This window comes from Rhea pennata, chromosome 1 (genome assembly GCF_028389875.1).
Source record: "Rhea pennata isolate bPtePen1 chromosome 1, bPtePen1.pri, whole genome shotgun sequence".
NCBI lineage: Eukaryota > Metazoa > Chordata > Aves > Rheiformes > Rheidae > Rhea > Rhea pennata.
The window spans coordinates 155,217,375-155,238,765 of NC_084663.1; the positions used below are offsets into that span (position 1 = coordinate 155,217,375).

General features: G+C 35.9%; 1 protein-coding gene across 1 annotated transcript; it reads right to left on the minus strand.

Annotated features, from left to right (window-relative positions):
• Positions 1-572: 572 nt before the first annotated feature.
• On the minus strand, positions 573-11,972 carry TNFSF13B (TNF superfamily member 13b). Its single transcript, XM_062575570.1, has 6 exons — positions 11,210-11,972; positions 11,017-11,122; positions 3,308-3,364; positions 2,748-2,860; positions 2,486-2,636; positions 573-795 (listed from the first exon to the last, which is right to left on the minus strand). Exons 1-6 carry the CDS (start codon positions 11,534-11,536, stop codon positions 683-685), a joined length of 867 nt encoding a protein of 288 aa, XP_062431554.1. The 5' UTR covers positions 11,537-11,972; the 3' UTR covers positions 573-682.
• Positions 11,973-21,391: the final 9,419 nt, after the last annotated feature.

Here is a 21,391-nt window from a genome sequence, read left to right on the forward strand (position 1 = left end):
GATAGAGAAGTACAGCTAGTCTACATGATCCTTATTTAAATAAAGATTGGAGCAAATACCAACATTCTCCTTTTGAGGGAGAATAATTATTTTTCTGTCCTGTATATAAATGGGTATGATTTCCACTGTGTTTCTTTCTATCTCTGCCTTGCTCACATATAAGTGTACACATATTCCTTAATGAGTAGTGACACTTTGAAGATTGAACCGTCAAAGTATCTTACATGTCCTTTTCCCAGTAACGCTGATTCTTACTAATAAATAGTAGTAGATTTTAGTAATTTATACATCTTCTGCCCACAGGTAATGAGAAAGCCTTAATAATAACCACCATCAAAATGGTCCTGCTTCTGCCATATATTGAAGTCAACTCCTTGATTTGCCTCATACACAAGAAATTACTTCAAAGTCAAAACCCATGTAGTTACAGATGTTAGTCTTCCATCACCTAAAACAAATTTGTTTTCTGGTAATCACATGATAGTTATATTTCACAAGTGTGTCTGGTAGGTTTCCTGTTTTGGGTTTGCTTATTAAACCAAAGAAAAGGTCTCGAAAGGTGGGGGAGGGGATGAGAGAAGAAACTGTATTGGCAGCTTTATTGCAATCCAGTATTTTTTTCTTTCAGAAGCATATGAAGAGAAGAAAATTGCACTAAGCATAATAACAAAAAAGAGGTGTTTCAGAGGAGTCTAACTGCACCAAAAAAAGTTCCATCTCCATCCAAGGATATTTTGGCCCTTCTTCGTGGTATTGTAAGTTGAAGCTCATCCCCTTCTTCTAATTTTGCAATGCCTGGCAAAAGATTTGGAATATTTTTAAGTCAATATTTCACATACAGTATTTTCATAAATGGTATTCAATAAGTTATTACACATAATCTTACAAATCTAAGCATATTTTGCTTCTTGTGACAAGTGCTTCTTTATCTCTAGGCAAATTCTTACAAATTTAAGCCCACCCAAAATTGCCATTTAACATCATCTATGCAGCTGGGACTGCCTTCCTTTCCCTAGCAATTCCATTCTGTGCTCAACATGACATAACGCACTTCAGTAAATGTTCTTTATGTTATGGTGATGAAACGGACTAGGTCAGCATTGGGTGCTGTTGGTCCTAGACCACTGCATTCTCACACTTCTAGAGGAGGTTTCACCAGCTTTACCGCCAACTGAAGTTACCAAACATCAGCTGATTCACTACAACTGTAAAGCTCAAAAGTCTGCTTCCTACAAACCATGCATCAACTGATGTAGTCAGCTCAATAGTCATTGAGCTGAAACCATAACTAACATACGCTGCAACACATGCTCAGCGGTATGAGGTATTCCAGTGAGCTTTGCTTTTCCAGGTGAAGGTGGAGAGTGGGAATTTGGGAAGCAGGAACCGTCAACTGACAGGATAGAGCAGAGATCCTAGACAAGAAAGGGAGGTGCAAACAAGGGTGAGAAAGAAGGATACATGCAACTGAAGTGGTTATGATGCCAGAATGTGTGGGAGGAGAGGCACAAAGTTAAAAAGTTTGGACAGTCTTGTTTGGCAGGAAGAAATAGCTAATTTATTTTTATTTGGGGGGGGGGGGATGTTAGCTTCCTTTCCTGTCCCATTTGTGTAATGCCAATACTTGCCAACGGTGAGCTCCTGTCACTGAATGTCACTCATTTTATACCAAATACTTTAAAAAACCCGAGCTTTTATTCACAGAGCTCTTGCTGGAAAATAACACTACAGAAACCTCTAAATCTACCAACTGGAAGGAAAGATGAATGAGTAAAAGGGATACTGAATTAGGTTGAATAAGCCTTGACAATAATCCTTTAAATACTTTTATAGGAACACACATATGTAGTGAGCACTTGGCCTGCTGGACTTGCACTAAATATTCTAAACTGTCTTTTTTGTGGTTTGTGCAAGTCAGTCAAAAAAAGTTTTGTACAGAAACTGATTATCTTTTCATCTTACCAAATGGTAAAACTGCAGTAGTTTTTATTAGATGCAAAGAATTAAGCTGACACAGACGACCTTTGAAAATTCCATGAGAAAGTACGTAAAAATTGGGTGTTTGAAATTCATGTTTGATGTATTAAAGTAGAACATATCTCCTAGAAGTTTTACTGGTATACCCAAATCTGGAATTCAACACCAAAAGAACAACTCAGTTTAACTTAAGGACAGTATGTACTCCTTTTTGGCTGCTGCAGGCATCTAACTGTGAAAACACCAAAGCATCTAAGCTTCCTATACAGTTGTTGGAGAGAGAGAAGTTATTCAGATCATATAAGTTAAATGCTTACAGTCAAACTATGAATACTGCATATGAAATTGTACTTTTTTTGGAAAATATTTGGTAATTTTACAGTCAGGGTCATCCATGAATGTAGTCCACTTTCTCTACAATGACTACAATACTTAATCACCCATCACTACAGATTGTACTTGATACAGTTTATTTATAAACAAAGAAGAGGAAAATTTAGAAGTTTACCAGCAGTATAGCAAGAATTATTCGGATAAGACTGTGGCATATTTTGGATGCAACGAAATAATGTCACCAAACTGAGATCATCACCAAACACATGGGCCTTCTTCCTCTGTATTAGATGTCCCATAGCAAATGTTGTATCTGTATATAAAACCTGAAGAAGGAAGAAGGATAGACTTCAAATATATTGTATGAAGACATAAAAAAAAAAAAAAAAAAAAAATCCTTAGAAGGTCAAGTACTGAAATGAATTGAGCATTCCTACCTGGCCATATATGAAAAAGTATCCTGTTTCTTTGATGACTATTTTATTTCCTTGTTCTTCCAGAGCTGTTCCACGTTTAAAGCTAAGGAGCCAAGGGACAATGCTTGAATCATCTAGAAGAAACAAGAATTTTGGCGTAATGAGAAAAACAAATTTACTTCCTTAGTTTTCATGTGTTTAAAATTAACAATGCTGACTTCTAGTCAGGACTTCTAGTCTCAGTAGAGGGATTTCCCAACTGAAAAGAGAATATTTGCAAGAGCTGTCCAGCTGCACAGACCCTTTTGGGTGTTTTCTGATTGTTTTTTACTTTATTTATTTTTTTTTTTAGGAAAAAAAAAATCAGGCCTTGTAACTCAGTTACTGCTTTCAAGTTAGCAAAAATTGGATGGAAAAGCTAATACTAGCTACTAGAAAAACTAAAAACCATGGAATATATTCTTATATTCTTACCTTTCTGTTGGACATCACTGCTTTCAAGTTAGCAAAAATTGGATGGAAAAGCTAATACTAGCTACTAGAAAAACTAAAAACCATGGAATATATTCTTATATTCTTACCTTTCTGTTGGACATCACTTTTGCTGTCAGCAATCAGTTGCAAGCAGGCCTGCAGCCCTGCAAAGTGAAATCATCTTAAAATCAAAGGAATATAAAACATACATAGAATGGAGTAAGCTTTTGGAAATACTTTTTTGGGGGAAAAAATTAAAAAAGGAAAGATGGGCATGACAAAAAACACTTCTCTCAGTTTTACCACCTATTTGAAAATAGAATGTATCTATTGATTTTAGGGCAAGTCTTATTCAAACATGCCAGAGTAAAATTTATACCTCAACACATACTAGATAACTTTCAGAGATTATGCTAAGCAGGTGGGCTCAGATAGTAGCACAAATTACACTTGTTTGTTCTAATCCCTGGTCTTAATATAATAGAATAATGTAGCAGTAAGTCAAATGAACCAGGAATCATTAAAACACATTAGGTTTCTTAATTTTCTAAATAAAAACAAGTTAGTCATGACAGATATCAGATTTTCTAATAATGTATTGTACTATTTAAATAAATTAGTTTCCAAGTCACAGTTTCTGTAGAATGTTAATATGATGGCTACATGGCACTTGCAAAAATAAATTCAAATCCTCAAAATCAATATATGTACTTTCAATATATTTTCAGATACCCACAGTCAATGAACCTGTACTGAGAGTAATAGGAAAGATATAGAGATGCTTTTGGGCAAATTAATGTATACATAATTAATGCATACCTAACTAGTACCCTAGTATGGTCAAACAAGATGTATTACTCAAAACTGTTGACAGTGGAGGGAAACTAATGAGAAACTAGAAGCTTGATCACAGAAAAACCACAGTGATATGTTAAGATACAGGCTCATAAGTGAAACATATCTTTAAAATCTGCTAAGGTCAGGGATCAGGACAAAATAAAAATGGAGTTGCATTTGCTTATAACAGATTTTCACCAAAACCTATGGCTGTACTAGTATTTTGAAGGTCACAAAACTAAACTAGTAGTGAATCTACTAAAGTAGTAACTTACTAGGAATAAAGAAAAAGAACTACCTTGAATTGCTGAATCTTCATCCCTGTTTACCCTTTTTCAGGTAAAAAAGGCCATCAGCCAGATTTGGCCACTCTTGCTACAAAAGGAAGAGCCTTACTTCATGAGATCCTTTCACCACATCTGTCCATGGTACCCAACTGCGCAGTCAAGTTGCAAGCAGGACACACCTCTCACCACACTGCCTGTAGCAACAAGGCTTCAATAGAAAGCAGCCTGCTTCCTGCATCTAAGTCTCTTCTCCTAAGGAGCCTGTCAACAACACCTAGAAGAGGGCTAGATGCTCACCAGCACATCAGCAATTCAGACAATTAGCAGACAAAGCATCAAATACATTTATGGGAACACTCCAATGTGAACATCACCACTCAATCTAGAAACTTTACTTTCGTTAATGGGAGTGCTATTATGCAACTCTGTCTCCTGCAATGGAGCATATCCCTGAGTTCCACCAACGCTTACTAACATGCTGAGAGTTATGCATTTCCAAGCCAAGAACTTAAAGCTTGTAAATTCCCTGCTTCTGATAAAGGAAGAAAACCAAGCCAATGCAAAAATCAAAAAAAGTTACTATACTTTAGTCATTTTTCTATCAGACTGCTATGTGACAGAAATTTATGAAGCAGCAGCTTCCAAACAAAATCAAAATGCAGTTTCCTGGACAAAGGAAAAGCAGATCAGGCAGTTTCTTTCACAAGGTATTCACTGCCTCTCCTTTAGAGGAAAAGGCCTTCCTAGTGAATGGAATTTGCCGATTCCCTAGCAGATCAGTAATCCAAATCAAAAATTTAATTCTTGCTTTTTTAAAAAACTTCAGCAGCCTGACTAGTTGGATTTTCCACTAACTAAACAAGAAGAGGGGATTTGGTATGATCCATGCAAACCAACTGTTCCCTGGCTGAGTACCACCAAGTTCACAAGCAATGGAAGTTATGGCTGCTTTAGCAGCTCTCGTTAAACCTGCTCTGTAAACTTGATTGACATCCTTGAAAATACCCTGCTTTATACTTTGTAAAAACCTGGATCTGCATTATAATTGTTCACACCATTGAAACACTATTTATTATTCCTGAGTACTACAATCATTAAGTTCAGTACAGTCCAAGAATCTTTTCCATAACTAAAACACATACCAGCTCTGCTGTATTCTATAGATATCAAATCAAGATACATTCTCTAAACAATCTCACTGTCTCTTCTTTTAGTGTATGCAGATAGAAATGAGATTATATATAATACAATAAGTTTGCTTTTCAGGGAGAAATAAGGATACTGAAGTGTCATTCATTACAATAAAGAGAACAGAAACTAGTATAGCAACCATTTTACTTAAAGCCACAAATGAAAAATAATATCCTAGAAACTACTTTCAGAATTGAACAACAGTCTTAGGAAAAAAAAATAGAAGTTAGGAGCAACACATAGCAACATCCAGTATATCCAAACACTTTAGTCTAACTTCCGTGGAACTACATACAGGCTTAAAATGAAGTAATTCATTGAAGTATGTTCAGAGCAAACAGCATTACTAAGTATTAAAGAAAAAGTACAGTTATATGGAGAATATTTTCTTGGTAAGCTAACAGGGTCTTTCAGTAAAACGCTAACTGTGTTAAAAAATGTTAGTAATTCTACTCCAGGAAGTACCAAGTCTTACCTGAAGTACAATATCACGAATGTACACATTACAAAGTATGGATTGAACAGAAATTATCAACACAAAGCCGAAAAAGTCAAACTTTCTACTTGAATGCCTCTCAGCTCAGAGAGGATCAAATCTGAGCTTTAGCTTTGCAGTCTAAAGTATTTTTGAATAATTAACAATGTATGCAGAATACAGGATTAGTAAAATACTTCTTAAAAATGTGTAACAACATTTAAACTAAACACCACCATGATCTCCAGCTGCATAGAACAGGCTGTATCTAGAACACCAAAGCGTGTCTGACCTCCTGTGATTTGAGACAACAGCTTTGCTTTGATGAGATTTTTTTTTCTGATTTATACTGCTCTGTGGGGTGGGTGTGGGTGGGGAGAAAAAAAAAAAAGGGTTTCAGAATCTATTTTCTTCCATGAACAGAACAGCCAATTCTGAAGAAATTAATTACTCCATATGCCTTTTTAAACCACAGGCAGCGCGTGAAGGGATGTGATCTGTACCAGTTGAGCAACATAACCACAATTTCAAAAAAGCTAGCAAAGTCTTACTTTTGCAGCAGGATAGGAACCCTGTACATCAGCATGATTTAAGACCTGATACCAGCATGGCCAAATTCCCCTCCTATGCAAGTTTTCTTTATCATTTAACTCATCTAATCATTTTAGTATCTTGTGATCCAACTTTATAATCTAGTCAAAGAAAATTGCAGTTTCATTATTTGTGAACCCATGCATAGATTTTTAAGTTTAGCTATCTGAGGCCTTAGACATCTATCTCTCAATTTCTGCTGAATCAAAGACAAATAAAAACCCTGAACTTTAAAAAAAAGAGACCTGCTTATTGAGGTTCCTTTGCTTTTGATTTGTTCTCTATAGACTTCCTGAAACAAGCTTAAGCAGTTGATAATTTAGTTTATAGATGAGTATGTTCTTGAATGATTTTTCTTCCCCTATTTATTTCTTCTCATAAGAGATATTCTTTTAATTTTTGCTTGTATATAGATTGGTTAGTTTGGTCCTTTTTTAACTTAGAAGTATTTGTGGGGCATTAATCACAGATTAAATCAGTCCCTGCATTAAAATGGTTTGGTGATAGTTACAGATATGACTCAGATGTAATAAATATCTTCAAAGCATTTGTATTGTTACCTTAATCTTAATAGATAGTCTCTTACAATAGATACAATAAGGAATTATTTATTAAGTACAATTTATGTGAACTTCTATTATGCAATATAAAGTAGATTTTTTTCCCCAAAATGAGAACCTATTTTGTGTATTTTTGCGTATTGTGTTGAACACTGCAAACACATTCATTCATTAAGTGCAATTCTTCATGTAAAATTCAAAGCACTGGAATGAAGCTACTTTTTGTCCTTTCACATAGGAGGGGTTACTTCCTTTTGAGTTAGACAGTTGTCAGCACAAACAAAAGAATAACATCTTTTTTCAAGAAGTAGATCTTTATTTTTAAGTTTAGAGAACTCTTATATTTCCTCTACTTCTTATATTTTGAAGATTTTGAATAATTACTGAGGGAATTTTACGTTTGTTATTTGTTTAGACTAGTAGCAAAGGTTAGGTTTCTTGATTCAAAGATCTTTGAAGTCAGGTTCCAATTTTAAAAGTTTGTTCTGTTCCTTTCTCACAGAGATCTAAATCAAGAACACAGAAGATTAAAACACTTCTACCCAGCAAAAATATGAATTTCCAATAAGCCAGTTATACCGAGAACAATGGCAAAGGTGATACATTGTTACCACTTATACTCAGGTTTGCAGGACACCAATTTTCTCTGGTCATTGCTGACATTAGAGGATAAACTTGAGAACTGCTATGAAAAATATCTGAATCTCATGTCACGTTTGCCTATTTCACTTCTTTACGAGCTTACCTAGAATTTCTCTTCAGTTCTTTCAAAAAAGGCAATTAAATTAGGTGATATGGATAATCTCAATACACCAAACTAATGTATTTTATTGGCTCACCAATCTGATCACACCAAAACTTTACCAGAACTTGAGATTACAGAGGACTTGATGCTTCTCTCTAGTTTAAGACTGGAATTGGAATCACACAACAGAAATCAAAACTAGGCCCATACAGAGCATGTTAATGAAACATTCATAAACTGAATTGGCTTAGGTAGTGAAACTTGTATCTTCTTCTTGGACACGAGTGGACATGGAGAGAAACATGCTGGTAATGCAATGAATAATGGTGACCCAGACATGTAATTTAGAAGTGGCTTCTGTCATGCACCAATTTTTAATATACTCTTTGTCAGTAGAAAAGAGAGACCAAAAAAAAAAAAAAAAAAGTATCTCTATTCTTAAGTAACCTGAAATGACATGTACCAAAAGTGGTTAGATGATTTATCTGCCTGCAGATTAACAATATGTGCCTTTTGAAATCACCCATTAACTCCTACTCATTGTATCAAGACCTCTGGTTTTGACTGCTAAGTGAATAGCTTTACTTGGAACTGATGCTCAAAATGTCTTTCTTCAACTTACTTGAGCTGGAAACTTTTTCAAGATACAAAATGTACAAGTACTGATGACTCCTGTATTTATGCATAAACACGGACAAATGCAAGGCCCATCAAAAATACAAAATAACGGGTCAGTTCTCATTCAAATATCATTTTAAAGTCCTTATTTGTAGCCAATTTGCACACACAGTATCAAAGCAAACAGAAAAAGTAACTTTAAAATGGGAATTCCATATGGTTAAGAAAGGCTGTGCTGGGCCTAGAAAGAGTTATAGGGGTATTAATTTCTGAAATTTAATTACTGAAGTTTAAAAAGATAACAGAATCAAATCATGACTTTTTATTTATTAAAAGAAACAGTTCCATCTTTTACCACTGCTCTCTGATTTACAGTACACACTGAAGTGCAATTATGGGTTGACAATAAATTATCAGACCAGATTCCATTTGGAACCCTTGTTCTAACAGAAATCAAATGAAAAAAAAAAGACTATTTAAATAGTCACTCAAAGTACTGAAGCTGCAGGACAATTTGGAGGCTGCCAGGATTCTGACACCCAGCAACAAACGTGGCAGGATAAAACGCAGGGATAACAATTCGATGCGTCTGACTAAGCAACAGACAGGATTCAGCACCATGAACAACACCGTGTATTTTTATTATCTCCACCTCTCTGCTAAAAATAATTTGACAAATTGACTGGTAAGGCAGTAGTCAACAATGAAGAAGTCTGACCTAAGAAAATGTAAGATCTTACTGAACTCAGACAAGTTTAATTTCTTGTAGCTAGAGCAGGCAGAAAATTAATGATGCCTAAGAGATGGTCTTCTATATAAAGACCAAGATTTGTGATTTACTCTTTTTTTCAACGTACAAAATAGCATGTCTTCTTAGAAAAGAGTTTTGTCGTAGATTAGTTAATGGAGGTTTTCTTCTTTAATCAGTGTTCATGTCCTATATTTTGTTATCCATCTAGACAATCTGAAAGCTGTCTTTAGACATTATAGAAATAAAATTCTAAATAAACTAGTTCTTATGTGAGAAGAGGTAAGTATGGATAATAAGAGGTGGACACATGACAAAGAATCTTAACTCTGACAGAAGCCTCAAACCCTCCTATCCCTCATATGAACTCAAATAGCATTAAGAATAAAGAAAAAAGTTACTGTGAAGGGTACTGAATAACTTGATGAATATTGGTGTAAATAACTGGAATGTTAACTCACCTAAAAAAAAAGAACTGTCTCCTTATTTTGGTAGGAGTTGGGCTTTAAGTATAAAAGATCAAGATTTTATTTAGAAAGTGTTTGGATAGGAAAGAAAAAGGAAACTTTGTGACTCATCCAATATCCCACAAGAAGCAGGCTATAAAGATATGACAGTTAAGCAATCTTGTCTTCAATTCTGTCTGTGAAATCACTTTTAGTGAAGACCCTGAACTAAATATCATTAAAAAAGGAGAAAAAAATAAAATAAAACACTGCAGCTTTTGGGTTCCCCATGTGAATATTTTCTTTTGAGTCACTTGGAGGTAAGTAGAATGATTATATGATAAAATTTAAATTTCATTTAGCTTGCTGCTTAATCAAGTAATGATTCAAGATATTTATCAGTCAAAATAATCTGAAAGTATCCATAGAAGGATTGAACTGATTTAGCAATTCAGAAACCTTTTTAGTAACACACTGTAAATAGAGTATGCACATGGTTACATTAAAATTCTGAATTTTATACTACCAAGAGTCAAGATAAAACAAACAAAAAAAAGTTTAGGGACTTTTTCTTCCAAATTTCTCCCATTAATATTCCAATATTATAACACATACAAAAGGTAGTAGTACCTTTTCTCAGTAGTACCTTTTATGGTCATGAGAAAAAAATTCTTACAAGATATGCATGCCTTTTTTTAATTTTGCTAATGATACTAATAAATGTTTCAGGCACAAATGACTCTAACCTTCTGAGTTCCTTATAGTCTGCCTCTCCTGACAGGTAGACAAGCCTTTCTCTTTGAATGCTCCTGCTTCCCTAAAGTTAAGGAGCTTTCTTGTCACTTCTCTTTCAGGGTGAGCATGTTTTCCCAGAAAAATAACTGGGCATTTTTATTTTAGTCTAGTCATAGTTTTTCCTCCCTAATACTGACTAGAGAGGAAGAAATTAGATATCAGCCTGAGAGTAATGGATTTTAAACTGAACAATTTAACATTTGCACAATTCAAAGCTGTCTTAGTTAACTGCTTATATTCCAGAAATCATGCGGCTGTGAGAACCAGATTTAGGATCTAATGTTTAAAGTTGAACATGCAGATAGAGGAGATATTCATGCTATTTATGAAGGGAACCATTAAGAGCATGTGTCTACAGTTAATACCATGTATTCTGTTGCAAAACAAACCAAAACGGCAACAAACCATGACAGGCTCTGGGATCACTAATTAGCAAAAGATTCGAGTCAAGCACTGCTACTCTTCTCAAAAAGGCAGCAGAGAAGAGTACAGCACCCCGGCTGCTTCACCGGGCACTACTCACCTGTTTCTTCAGTGCGGATGATAGACCTCCTCCCCCTCTTTCTGCTCCCATTCCAGATTTCCTCCCAGAAATGCTCAGTTGCGTCAGGACCAGGTACCCTGTTTCCCTAGCAGAGATGAGTACCGGTGAGTGAAAGCAGCCCCGGATTCGCCCCCTTGTCCCCAGCCACCAGAAGACCACCTCGCCAACTTACCTGCCTGGCCGGAGCTGCTGACACTTGCAGGAAGGAAGAAGCGGGGACATCCACTCGGTCTTCATTAGGGGACACCAGTGGCTGGTCTAGCTGGGAGCTTGCCTGGACCCTGTAGATCAGCTCGCTACGGAGAGCTTCTACTTCTGTTTTCAGGGTGATAACATGGTAAAGAGACACTGCTGCAAGACAAGAGGACAGGAGCATTGCAAGCCACAGGAATGTGACAGAAAAAAGTCCCCTGGTGCCCAAACCAGCACCAGGGGGGGCAGAGGGAGAGGAGGCGGTATCCTTCTGCTGGATGACGTGCACACAGTCCACGAATTTCATCGCTGCTCTTTCCTCACTAAAGCCAGAGGGAGAGTTCAGCTGCCTCCTTCTGAGGTGCAATCCATGTTACCCGTTGCTCTGTGAAACTAAGGGCATCCAGAATAAGTGAACAAAACGCCCAGATCATTTCCTGTCATATGAAGCCGTTGATATAACCATTAAACTTAATGTACAGAGTGAGCGTCTAAGATTCTGTCTCCCTTTAGTTTTCTTCTTTCTGTGCTGCATTTTGGCAACAAATACTTTCTCATGAGCTGCTTGCTCAATCTACCTTCCTCCTTTCGCTTTCAACTATTCTTTTTTGTGGCAACTTGCTATTACCATTTCCCACTGTCTTTAAATTCAGGCGTAACTGGAACCACTTGTATTTAGAGCCTTATCTAAACATACAGAAGAAATATAAGTTTCCTGGCACTATATCATCCAATGCCACTTAACAGACATATGCCTATAATGTGTGTGTATAAACATATATATCTATATGCATATATATTTTCATATCTAAAGTGCATATATGCCTGCAATGGCTCAAATAACAATTTATGTTGTTTCCTAAAACAGTGACAAATATTCCCAGGCATGAGTAGCACATTACTGTGCTCTCAGCTGTATAAAGCTGCAGGTTCTATGGATTCAATTTATCACACCAACTTGAAAAGGGATGACTTTTTATTAAACTGATCTAATAAATGTACCAACTTTGCTAAAGATTTCAAGGATCCGGACTGATGCAAGGGGGATTGATGCAATAATAGAATAGGGGAGAAATGAAATAATAGAAGATAAAAATAGGAGAAAAACTTTCAACATGAAAATTCCTGTTTAGTTTTTTAGGTGAATCCTACATGCCTGGCTCTAAACTCATCTATTTAAGGTCCTACTAATCCTTTCCTCTTAAAACCCTGAATTAGTAATTCCTTTAATGTACTTGCCATCCTCAACAGCAAGAGTACCTGAAACATCCAAAACATGTTTACCCTGACTTCCCAGACAAAATTAATGTTTTGTTCTTTTGTTAAGGCTTTCAGTGGTTTGGGTCAGAAAAATCAAAAAGCATCACGGTGAAGACTAAAATCAACAACTTAACTCCCAGTGAATACTGATTAAAAAACAAAACAACACAACACAACACACAGGAATAAACTTTATCCTTGCAGGAGATAGAGCTTTTACAGGTCTGGCTGAAAAGCATGCAGTGAATCTTCCCAGCAACACCTGCCAGAAGAACACCTTCAGATCAAGCTGATCCTGTTAGGAAGGAGAGGGAGAAGAAATGGGGCGAGGGAGAGGGAGAGGGGGAAAAAACATCTGTCTTATCATGCTCCTAGAAGACACTTACATATTGTGAAAACCGATAGTGAAACTAGTATACAGCGGAATAAGAGGAGCAGAAAACTATACCCTTTCCACACCTATTTTCAAGGCTAAGTTCAGGTGTAGCTGTTGTTGAAGCTGCGTTTTAAAGCAAACTTAAGATGTACTCAGGTAGATTTTGTGGAACATAATAAGCAATTATTTGATATAAACAGATACGCCTAGAAATATCAGTAGACATTAGAATGTCATTGTTCTGAAACACAGAATGACTACGTTCCAAAAATAAAATAATATGCCTGCTAGAAAAGATGTGCTATTTAAGAAAATGAAACAGAGAGGATGGAAATTATAACCAGTTACTCAGGAATATGAAGAAGCAATTGGCCAGTGAGGTCTCTGTGGTCATTAATATAAGAAAATAGCTGACAATTATATAATTAACATCACTCAAGTTATTCTTACATAAAATAGGCTGTTTCTAGCCACCTACGTACTTTAAACGGGGTCACTATTTGAGCTGACAAAAGTAATTGTGGTGGCGCAGGGGTCTTCTGTAAGACATTTGGCTTTGGCTTGCCCATCATTTTGATAAATTAGAATTACAAAGGGGAGAGAAGAAAAATTAGAGCAGCCCACACATGACAAACTGTTAAATTTCAAAGGTATTTCTTGCCAAGTTGCAAAGGGATCACTGTTTTCAACTTCACAAAGCTTTATAGCTTCATAAGCAATTAAGGCAAAATTTTCACAAAGAAAACAATTTTTGACAAATTTTGCAGATGACAAAAATGTAACAGAACAATGGCAGTCACAGTCAGTCATGAAAAATAATATGAATTTCCCGAAAATATGCTTAGTCAAACAATTTATGTTTTAACACAATCAAATGACACTTCACTAAATTAAGGACTGGACATATTAATTGTAAGTAAATAACAGCTTAGAAGGCTGGCTAGCTCCTTTTTCTTTCTTTCTTGACAACTATGTTACGTAGAGCCTAGCACCTCGTTGGAGTTGGTGCCTAGATGCTATGCCTTGCCAGAGCAAGCTTTCCTTATGATTCCATTTCTTGGCAGAGCTGCAAAGTACTCCTTAGCCTGCTTAAAGCCAAGTTGATAAGGTTAACTTATGACCAGTTTATTCTGCATTTATCTGCTACACTGAAAGAAGACTAACGAGTGTTCACCTGAGGCCTTCCATTGCTGATTTGAGAGAGTGGTGACTCCAGGTGAACATAAGCTCACAGTGGAGCTTTGCTGTTGAAATTTAAATGTAATGTTTGTATGCATATAAGCTAGAGAATATTAAGCAAAAATAAGAACTAGTAACAACTGTGCTTTAACATTCACAGGACCATTACTGAATGCGTACAGTTATGATGGCCAAAAATCTAAGAGTGAAAACGGTTCAGAAAAAGAAATCACAATTTATGTAAGAGTCCTAAAGAATCACCATATGGACAGGGTAATCAGTTTGTGGTTAGCAGCCTGTTTTTACTGGTCACCTTTCTTAAAAACTCTGTAGCAAAGGGTTATGCCATATTACTGTTTTGACACAAGGTACATATACTATGTACCTTGCATATATACATATACTAAATTATATATATTATATACTAAATATTACATATACATATACTAAATGTGTATAGTAAAAACAAGATGACAAGTGGCTGCTTCAAGACCAGCTCAAGCAGCCTTTTTCCAAACTATTCCTAGAAAAGAAAATGACACTGCATTAAACAATAGAAACCCAGTCCTGGGCTTGTATCTGGAAGCAAAAAGATATACCCTTATGACCAAGTTACCTGGAAAATATGATCCTATTTTGTATATACAGTACAGTTGATTCATGCACATATAGTAAATCCAATCATGCAGTGCCTCCTTGCCCCAGACGATGAGCTGTTTTAATCACTCAGGTGGGTGGACTAAGCACTAATACCTTAGCGCAAACAACTAAGGAATCTCTTTAATTTAGCCAAGGAAAACTGTTAAGAAATTGTTTGATCAGTCTAACAATTTTACTTAGCTGAGTCTTCAATTTTTTTTTTTGGGGGGGGGGGAAGTAAAAGCTAAGTAAAACTCAAATTAATAAAGAAAAAATATTTTATCAGTGAAGACAGTTATTTACTAAGGGAAACAGCAGATATGTGAATAAAATCAAGGCTGGCTAACCTCCAAGATTTCATAGCTGAATCAAACAATTTCTGCAAGTAGGTAAATTCCTCTCATTTCTGTTATGCAGAATATCTGATTAAATGATCAAGATAGGCCCTGCTAACCTGCAAATTTATGAAACATCATTACTACATCTGTGGGGAACCGAGGCAGAGATAGTAAGCGATCACACAGGAAGTTTGTGGTTGAACCAGAAACTGAACCCTTGATTTCCTGAAATCCAGTCCAGTGCTTTAACCACAAAAAGCATCTTCTTTGAGGGGGAGGAAAACCCATAATGAAGTTTAACACACAAAAGAGAAGCAGAAGACTTAAATAAGCAGACTTGAATAAAAAAACCCCGGCTCACTGAAGAAATGTGAAAGTTTGTTTAAAAACAAATGCTCAGTTTTTAAAAGGGAGGTTGTGCAGATGCTGCAACACAGAGACCCTGGCCAGTGTCAACAGCCGTGCTAGAAGTGCATCTCCAATGGCAAAGGTCCAAATTAGCAGAATTGTTCACACACTTCTGAGGTTGCCACAAAATGGAACTGGTTCCTGTTACTATTACAAAAAGGAAGAAGCCATGGTAACTTGTCCTACTACACACGACAGTAAAGAACAGATAGAGCAAAGAAAAAGCAAAGCTTCCACCTAAAACACATTTAATTTCAAGTCATCTCTGAAGATGGAAAGAACTGACAAACTATTGTGGAGAAGGAGATGAGGATAAATCCCATATGATATTTTTCTCCTAATAAAGTCATTTATTAAGATCACTCATAGACAGTCCTCTGAAACAAAATACATATTTCCTTCAAGGGCACTAAATTAGTTCCTTCAGCCCTAAATCCTGATTTCCATAATAATAAAATCAGGGAAGTCTCTGCCTCACATATATCAATCTATTTGTGGTTTCAGTGCTACTGTGGGTATGTATCTTATTATCTTAAACTTAACTTTAAACTTAAACTTGAGTATATCATAAGTAGAGGACGTGAAACTGTTATACAAACAGCTTAAGCCTTATTTGATATATTATCTTGTTAAAAGAAAAAAAAAATCCTAAAAGATTATTTTCTGAAACAAAAGTGGTATTCTTGTCATTTTGCCTCTTAAGGCAAAATTGGTTAGGACAACATGAACATGTCTGCACATATTAGATATTCCATGCTTGATTTATTTTTGGCCTAGGACTATTTTTCTAGAGATATACATAAGAAAAAAAGTTCACTGTCTTATAACCTTGTTGCATTTATTATATAATTTAGCTTTTAATCATAATCAATATGAAAAGGCCAATAGATTTTCTCCTTAAGAAAAAGTTAGTTTGAATCAAATTTAACTTTCTCCCGGCAACCCAAATTAGAGCTTAGACTCCATTTTCTTCATTAACATTTAAAACATAGCACAACTACTAGATTTATTTTTCATAAGTTTAACATTACTTAAAAATTTATTTTAACACAATCAAATAATGCTACTTACCTAAAATGTCTAGCACCTATGATTCTATTACAGCCATTTTCAGCAACAGCTCTCTGAGAACAGCAAAGTTAGGTCCAAAGCTGGCATGCATACAAATACATAAAGCAAAACTATAGCAGACTTGCACCTATTATTAGTTTTACAAGATGGTTATTACAGTCCTTTCAAAGAGGATAGGAAATGGCACAGGAAGGAAAAGAGATTATCACAGGTCTGTCTCAAACTATGTAGTAGAACCAACAAGAAATATAAAATAATAAGGAGAAAACACAAAGGATTTATATATTACAGAAGCTTAATGATAAAACCATCCAGAATGTCACAGTAATTCCTTCTTACTGCATTGAACAGTGAAAAAAGGAGCTCTGTCACAGAGCTGGAGCTAACTTCACTTATGCTCTCACTGACTTGGTTACCCCAGCAACGTGAGATATTGCACTTCTGCAGCTCTCCAATTCTATGCAACTAGACAGGCTTGGCACAGATGGGCTGAAAATGCATTTGCGCAGTGGCAAAAGGACCAATAGGCCATCGCCGCTCACGTGGGAGTGGCCACTCGTTGTCCTCTGCTGCTGCACACGGAGCACTTTCAACAGAGGGCACCGGCCAGGGATCCAAACGTTTTCAAGCCACAGCGTTATTTATTTGTAGTCACGTTTAATTGCTACACTGTTCTCCAGTCTTCAAGAGCAGAAAGGGAAGGGTACTGTGCATGACCTTTCACTTTGAGGTTTAGTAAATAATTAGGCCACATCAGAAGCAAGCATGGTGTAAAATAGCTGTAGGACTTCCTTACTGTCTTCAAGTAAGGAAATCACCCCTTAGCTGCTCTTAGAAATTTGGGGTATGCCTCTGGAACCTGACATATAAATGCAGTTACATTTTAAGCAAGCAACTACATCTTTGTACTTTGGCATTACTGAACTCATTACTTAAGATTATTGAAGATACAGGTCATAAAAACAGGTCTACTCTTAAGATGCACCATCTTCCACCAAAAGGAAGACTGCTGTAACGGAAGAGAGTAACACCCCAACCAAGCCAAAGTCTAGCATGTTAAAGTAATCATATTAAGGTTTTCAGCATATTCCCAGTGTTTATTCTTAAAAAGGATCTTCTATCTATGTAGGTAGATAAGGAATCTCTTCAATAGATCTAAAATTAAGCCCCAACAAAGGATATAAAGCTTTGAACTAGCTAAGTCTAGGTTAGAAACTAGTACATGACCAATGGCATTTAAACATCACTAATAATTCAAACATGACACTCCCAGCAGCATGATTAACTTTTAAATTGTTCCTAATTTCTTTTTGTTGTTGTTGAGAGAAAGAAGCACCTAACTATTTATTAATATAGCAGGATTTAGAAGTAAAGCCTTCTAAGCAGCTTAGGCACTGAGACTGAAACCATGCATTTCCCTAGAACTTTACCTGCTTCTACTCGATCTTGTTCATAAACAGGAAGTCCCCTGCCTTTGGTTTAGGTTTCCTTTATAGCATTTTAGTTTTGATGTCCCAATGCCATTTATGTTTACATATTTTGGGGTTTTTAATATGCATTTTAAGCAGTACTCACAAATTCTGAGAAAAATCACCAAATATTATATTGTAAATTTATCTAGTTGATATAAAGGTCTATACGTATTTACTAAGCAGACAAAGATAATATCAGACTTACAAACATAACTTAAGGCATTTTGGGACAAAGCTGTACCTTGAAACACAGCTGCCTATCAGTTTTCAGATAAGAAAAAGCAAATGGAAGTCTTGAATTCAGAGCAGCCTGCTCAAGTAAGATTTACTGACAGTTCTCCAGACAGCAAACTTGCTGTTTACTCAAGAATATTATATACATGAAGTAACCATATCTGAGTTATTCCTTTACTGTCACTATTTCAAGAATCAGAAATGGCTGTCCCCTCCGCACCTGGTTTCCTAGATATTAGGTTAAACTTGAGCTGAAAGTCTTCCACTAATGCAAAAGAGGACACATACTTTGCAACTTCAAAGACAGTGGTAAATCCTTATTCACAAGGTATTTCATACCACAACAGGCTGTATGTGTGCAGCGAGTTAAGCTTACTTATGTATTGCTCTGTAACAAAGTAAAATTTGCCTCAGCCTGAGCATTCTACTGCAGCTATATGAATTAACGAACTATATACAGATTAAGAGTGCCATCAGACCATTTAAAATTGATATTTAAAACATTTCTACCAGTAGGAAGTAAAAATAGTCATAAACAGACTTAAAAATATGTCTTTCAGTCAAAGTAACATAGTATTCAGATCATCCCTCAATTCCCCAACAAAGGTTTTGAAATGCAGCACACGATAGAAAGCAGCAGAGGCTACTGAATATCCACTTTACTCTTTAATGCTTCCTGAAAGCAAGGTTATGTAACAAAGCTTAGAAATGAATATTTGTAATTTAACTTTTTTTTTCCTACTGTAATAGCATTTCAACTCTGTATCTAACAATGCAGATGTCTTATGTGCACTGGTTTGCTTTCTAACTGCAAAACTATATCTTAAGATTAATCAGTTAACATACATACAAAAATACCCCTACACTCGTACTAAAGAGAGATAACAAACTGGAATAAGACATTCATATCACTTTTATTGTATCAATTTATTTCATATGCCAGTACATAAAAATAGAAAAGTGTTCTTTGTAAAATTAATTTTATTGTAAAAACCAGAATAGAATGAGAATGTAAAACTCTACCATGGTTAGCACACATCTGGTAACATTTATGCTTTGTCTACAAAATTTAGGAGTTAAGAATACTTTATATGATATTTTTGCTTAAAATACATATTAAAGAAAAATTCAAGTAAAATCCTTGCATTATTTACTCAGTGGCTGTTTCTGAATTCAAAACATCAGTGTTATTTAGAACTTGAATCCACTTTCTCTATTTTCACTACTGAGGGTTCTACTCTACATTATACAAGGATAGTGTTATTAGTCTTAATGGGATACACCATATTGATCCCATAACATGCAGGAGGTGCTGATTTTATATTTGACAGAAGCACTCCTAGGAGAGTCACCTCATTTACAAAAAAAAATTTCCACTTTTCAATCACTGAATTATGAAATATAAATGGAAGTATGGCTGTATCTTTTTGCTAATAGAAGAGACCATACCTTAGAATCTCAATGCAGCCTTGCGCTCGCCCGGAGAACATCCAAGGTGACACAAATGATTAGCTAAGAGATGCTGATATGCATATTTTATATAAATAGTTAATCCATCTGCCCTTCAACTGAGAGATTGTCCTTAGCCTACCAAATGGATTTGTGCTGTATTTCTAATTTTACCTGAGAAATGGACATGTAGGCAGCTATATCAGTTAATTTTTCGTCTGAAATTATAGCTTATTTCCGCATTTCACAGTTCAGAAGCAGATATTGGGAATGTAAACTTGGGTTATAGGAAGTCTCAAGTATTTCCGCTAATTAAAAGCACACACATGGTCTTATATTGGATAAATCCTCCTAAGGATTCTATTGCTACAACTGTTCAATTCCTGACATTTTTTAAAGTTCACCTTATAAAAGGAACACAGTTCCTACACAGAGCATATTCAAGCCAAAAGATGACTTTCTTACAAACCTGTGAAATAAAACTCAACTCCCCCTTCCCAAACCAGACTAGAAATTTGTATATACAAGAAAAACATTTGGGAAACTTCTATACATGAATGTGGAGTATGGGAAATCATGTAATAGTATTAAGTAGAATAAACACAATAGAAGTCATAATACAACTTTTGGCAATTTAAAGTTACTGCTATGGTTCCTGCAACGCACTGTCTTGTAATAGCGTCTGGCAGTAGATAACTGTGGGTTGCCATTATACAGACTGTAAAATAAAAATTTGTCTCGACTTGTCAGCTGTAAAAGGTCAGCAACAAGCTTCTTGCTCCTTTTCCCTCCCTTAAAAGGAAAAGATCATATTTACAGCAATAGAATGTTTACATAAGAATTAATATTTCCTTCCCCTTTTCTTTCAGTGGATTTCAAAGCCAACACAATGAAAAACAGAATGATATTCATCCACAAGTACATGTGTTCAACCTATTAAAAAAAAATCCACATAGAGAAGGCAGAGAAAACCACAATAATTTTAAAGTATGACTCTTGTCTTCTCATATCAGCTATTTGCAAAGTTTCATCTCCATGTCCTGCAGACACTACAGTGAAGACAGAGCCTGATAACCCAAAGCACTGTTTAAAACTGCTCATAAAGTACACTGTATCTAGGTTGCCATAATCTAATACCACACACTAGACATTACAGTGGCCAATAATGAGAACATTTCTTGTTTACACAAGAACACCTTGCAGTTGACAGATAGTGCAGGAGGTTGGAAAGATAGCAGGGTGTTCTGGGTTGGGTTTTTTGTTTGTCTGTTTTGATCGATTTGAAGTGGGGGGGGGGGGGAAGTCCTTTGGTCCTTTGTTGCTTTGGAAATCCATACTTTATGAAGAACACTATGGTATTTAATGGCAAGTTTTGACAACTTTGAAATAGCCGTTTACTTTATCTGCATTCAGTCTCCAACAAGTAATCTATGCCATCGGCTTTATCAATTGTTTTTAGAAAAGCAGACTTGCCCACTTATTTTCCTTCTCTCTCTTGTCATCCTGCCACCTTAATTCTAAAGCACTGCAAAGTAGCTGAAAAAAAGAAAAAAGTATGAGTGAAGCAAGGACCTCACACTGTGGTTTTAGGAACACATCACAGAAAAGAATGCTACAGTCTACTAAATCCTTTTCGCTATGTAAACAAGTGCCTCCAAAGAGACCACACAGAAAACACCCCTCCAAAAACCATACCACGTACCACTGGAATGCCGAGGAGATAGCTTTAGTTTGAC

What these genes read in the sequence shown, in the direction of transcription:
- TNFSF13B (XM_062575570.1), bottom strand. Translation starts at nt 11,536, where the DNA reads ATGAAATTCGTGGACTGTGTGCACGTCATCCAGCAGAAGGATACCGCC. An exon ending in CATCCGCACTGAAGAAACAG is followed by an intron (nt 3,365 to 11,016) that starts GTGAGTAGTGCC and finishes TTCACTTTGCAG; the next exon opens with GGCTGCAGGCCTGCTTGCAA. An exon ending in TAATTCTTGCTATACTGCTG is followed by an intron (nt 796 to 2,485) that starts GTAAACTTCTAA and finishes ATCTTTTGCCAG; the next exon opens with GCATTGCAAAATTAGAAGAA.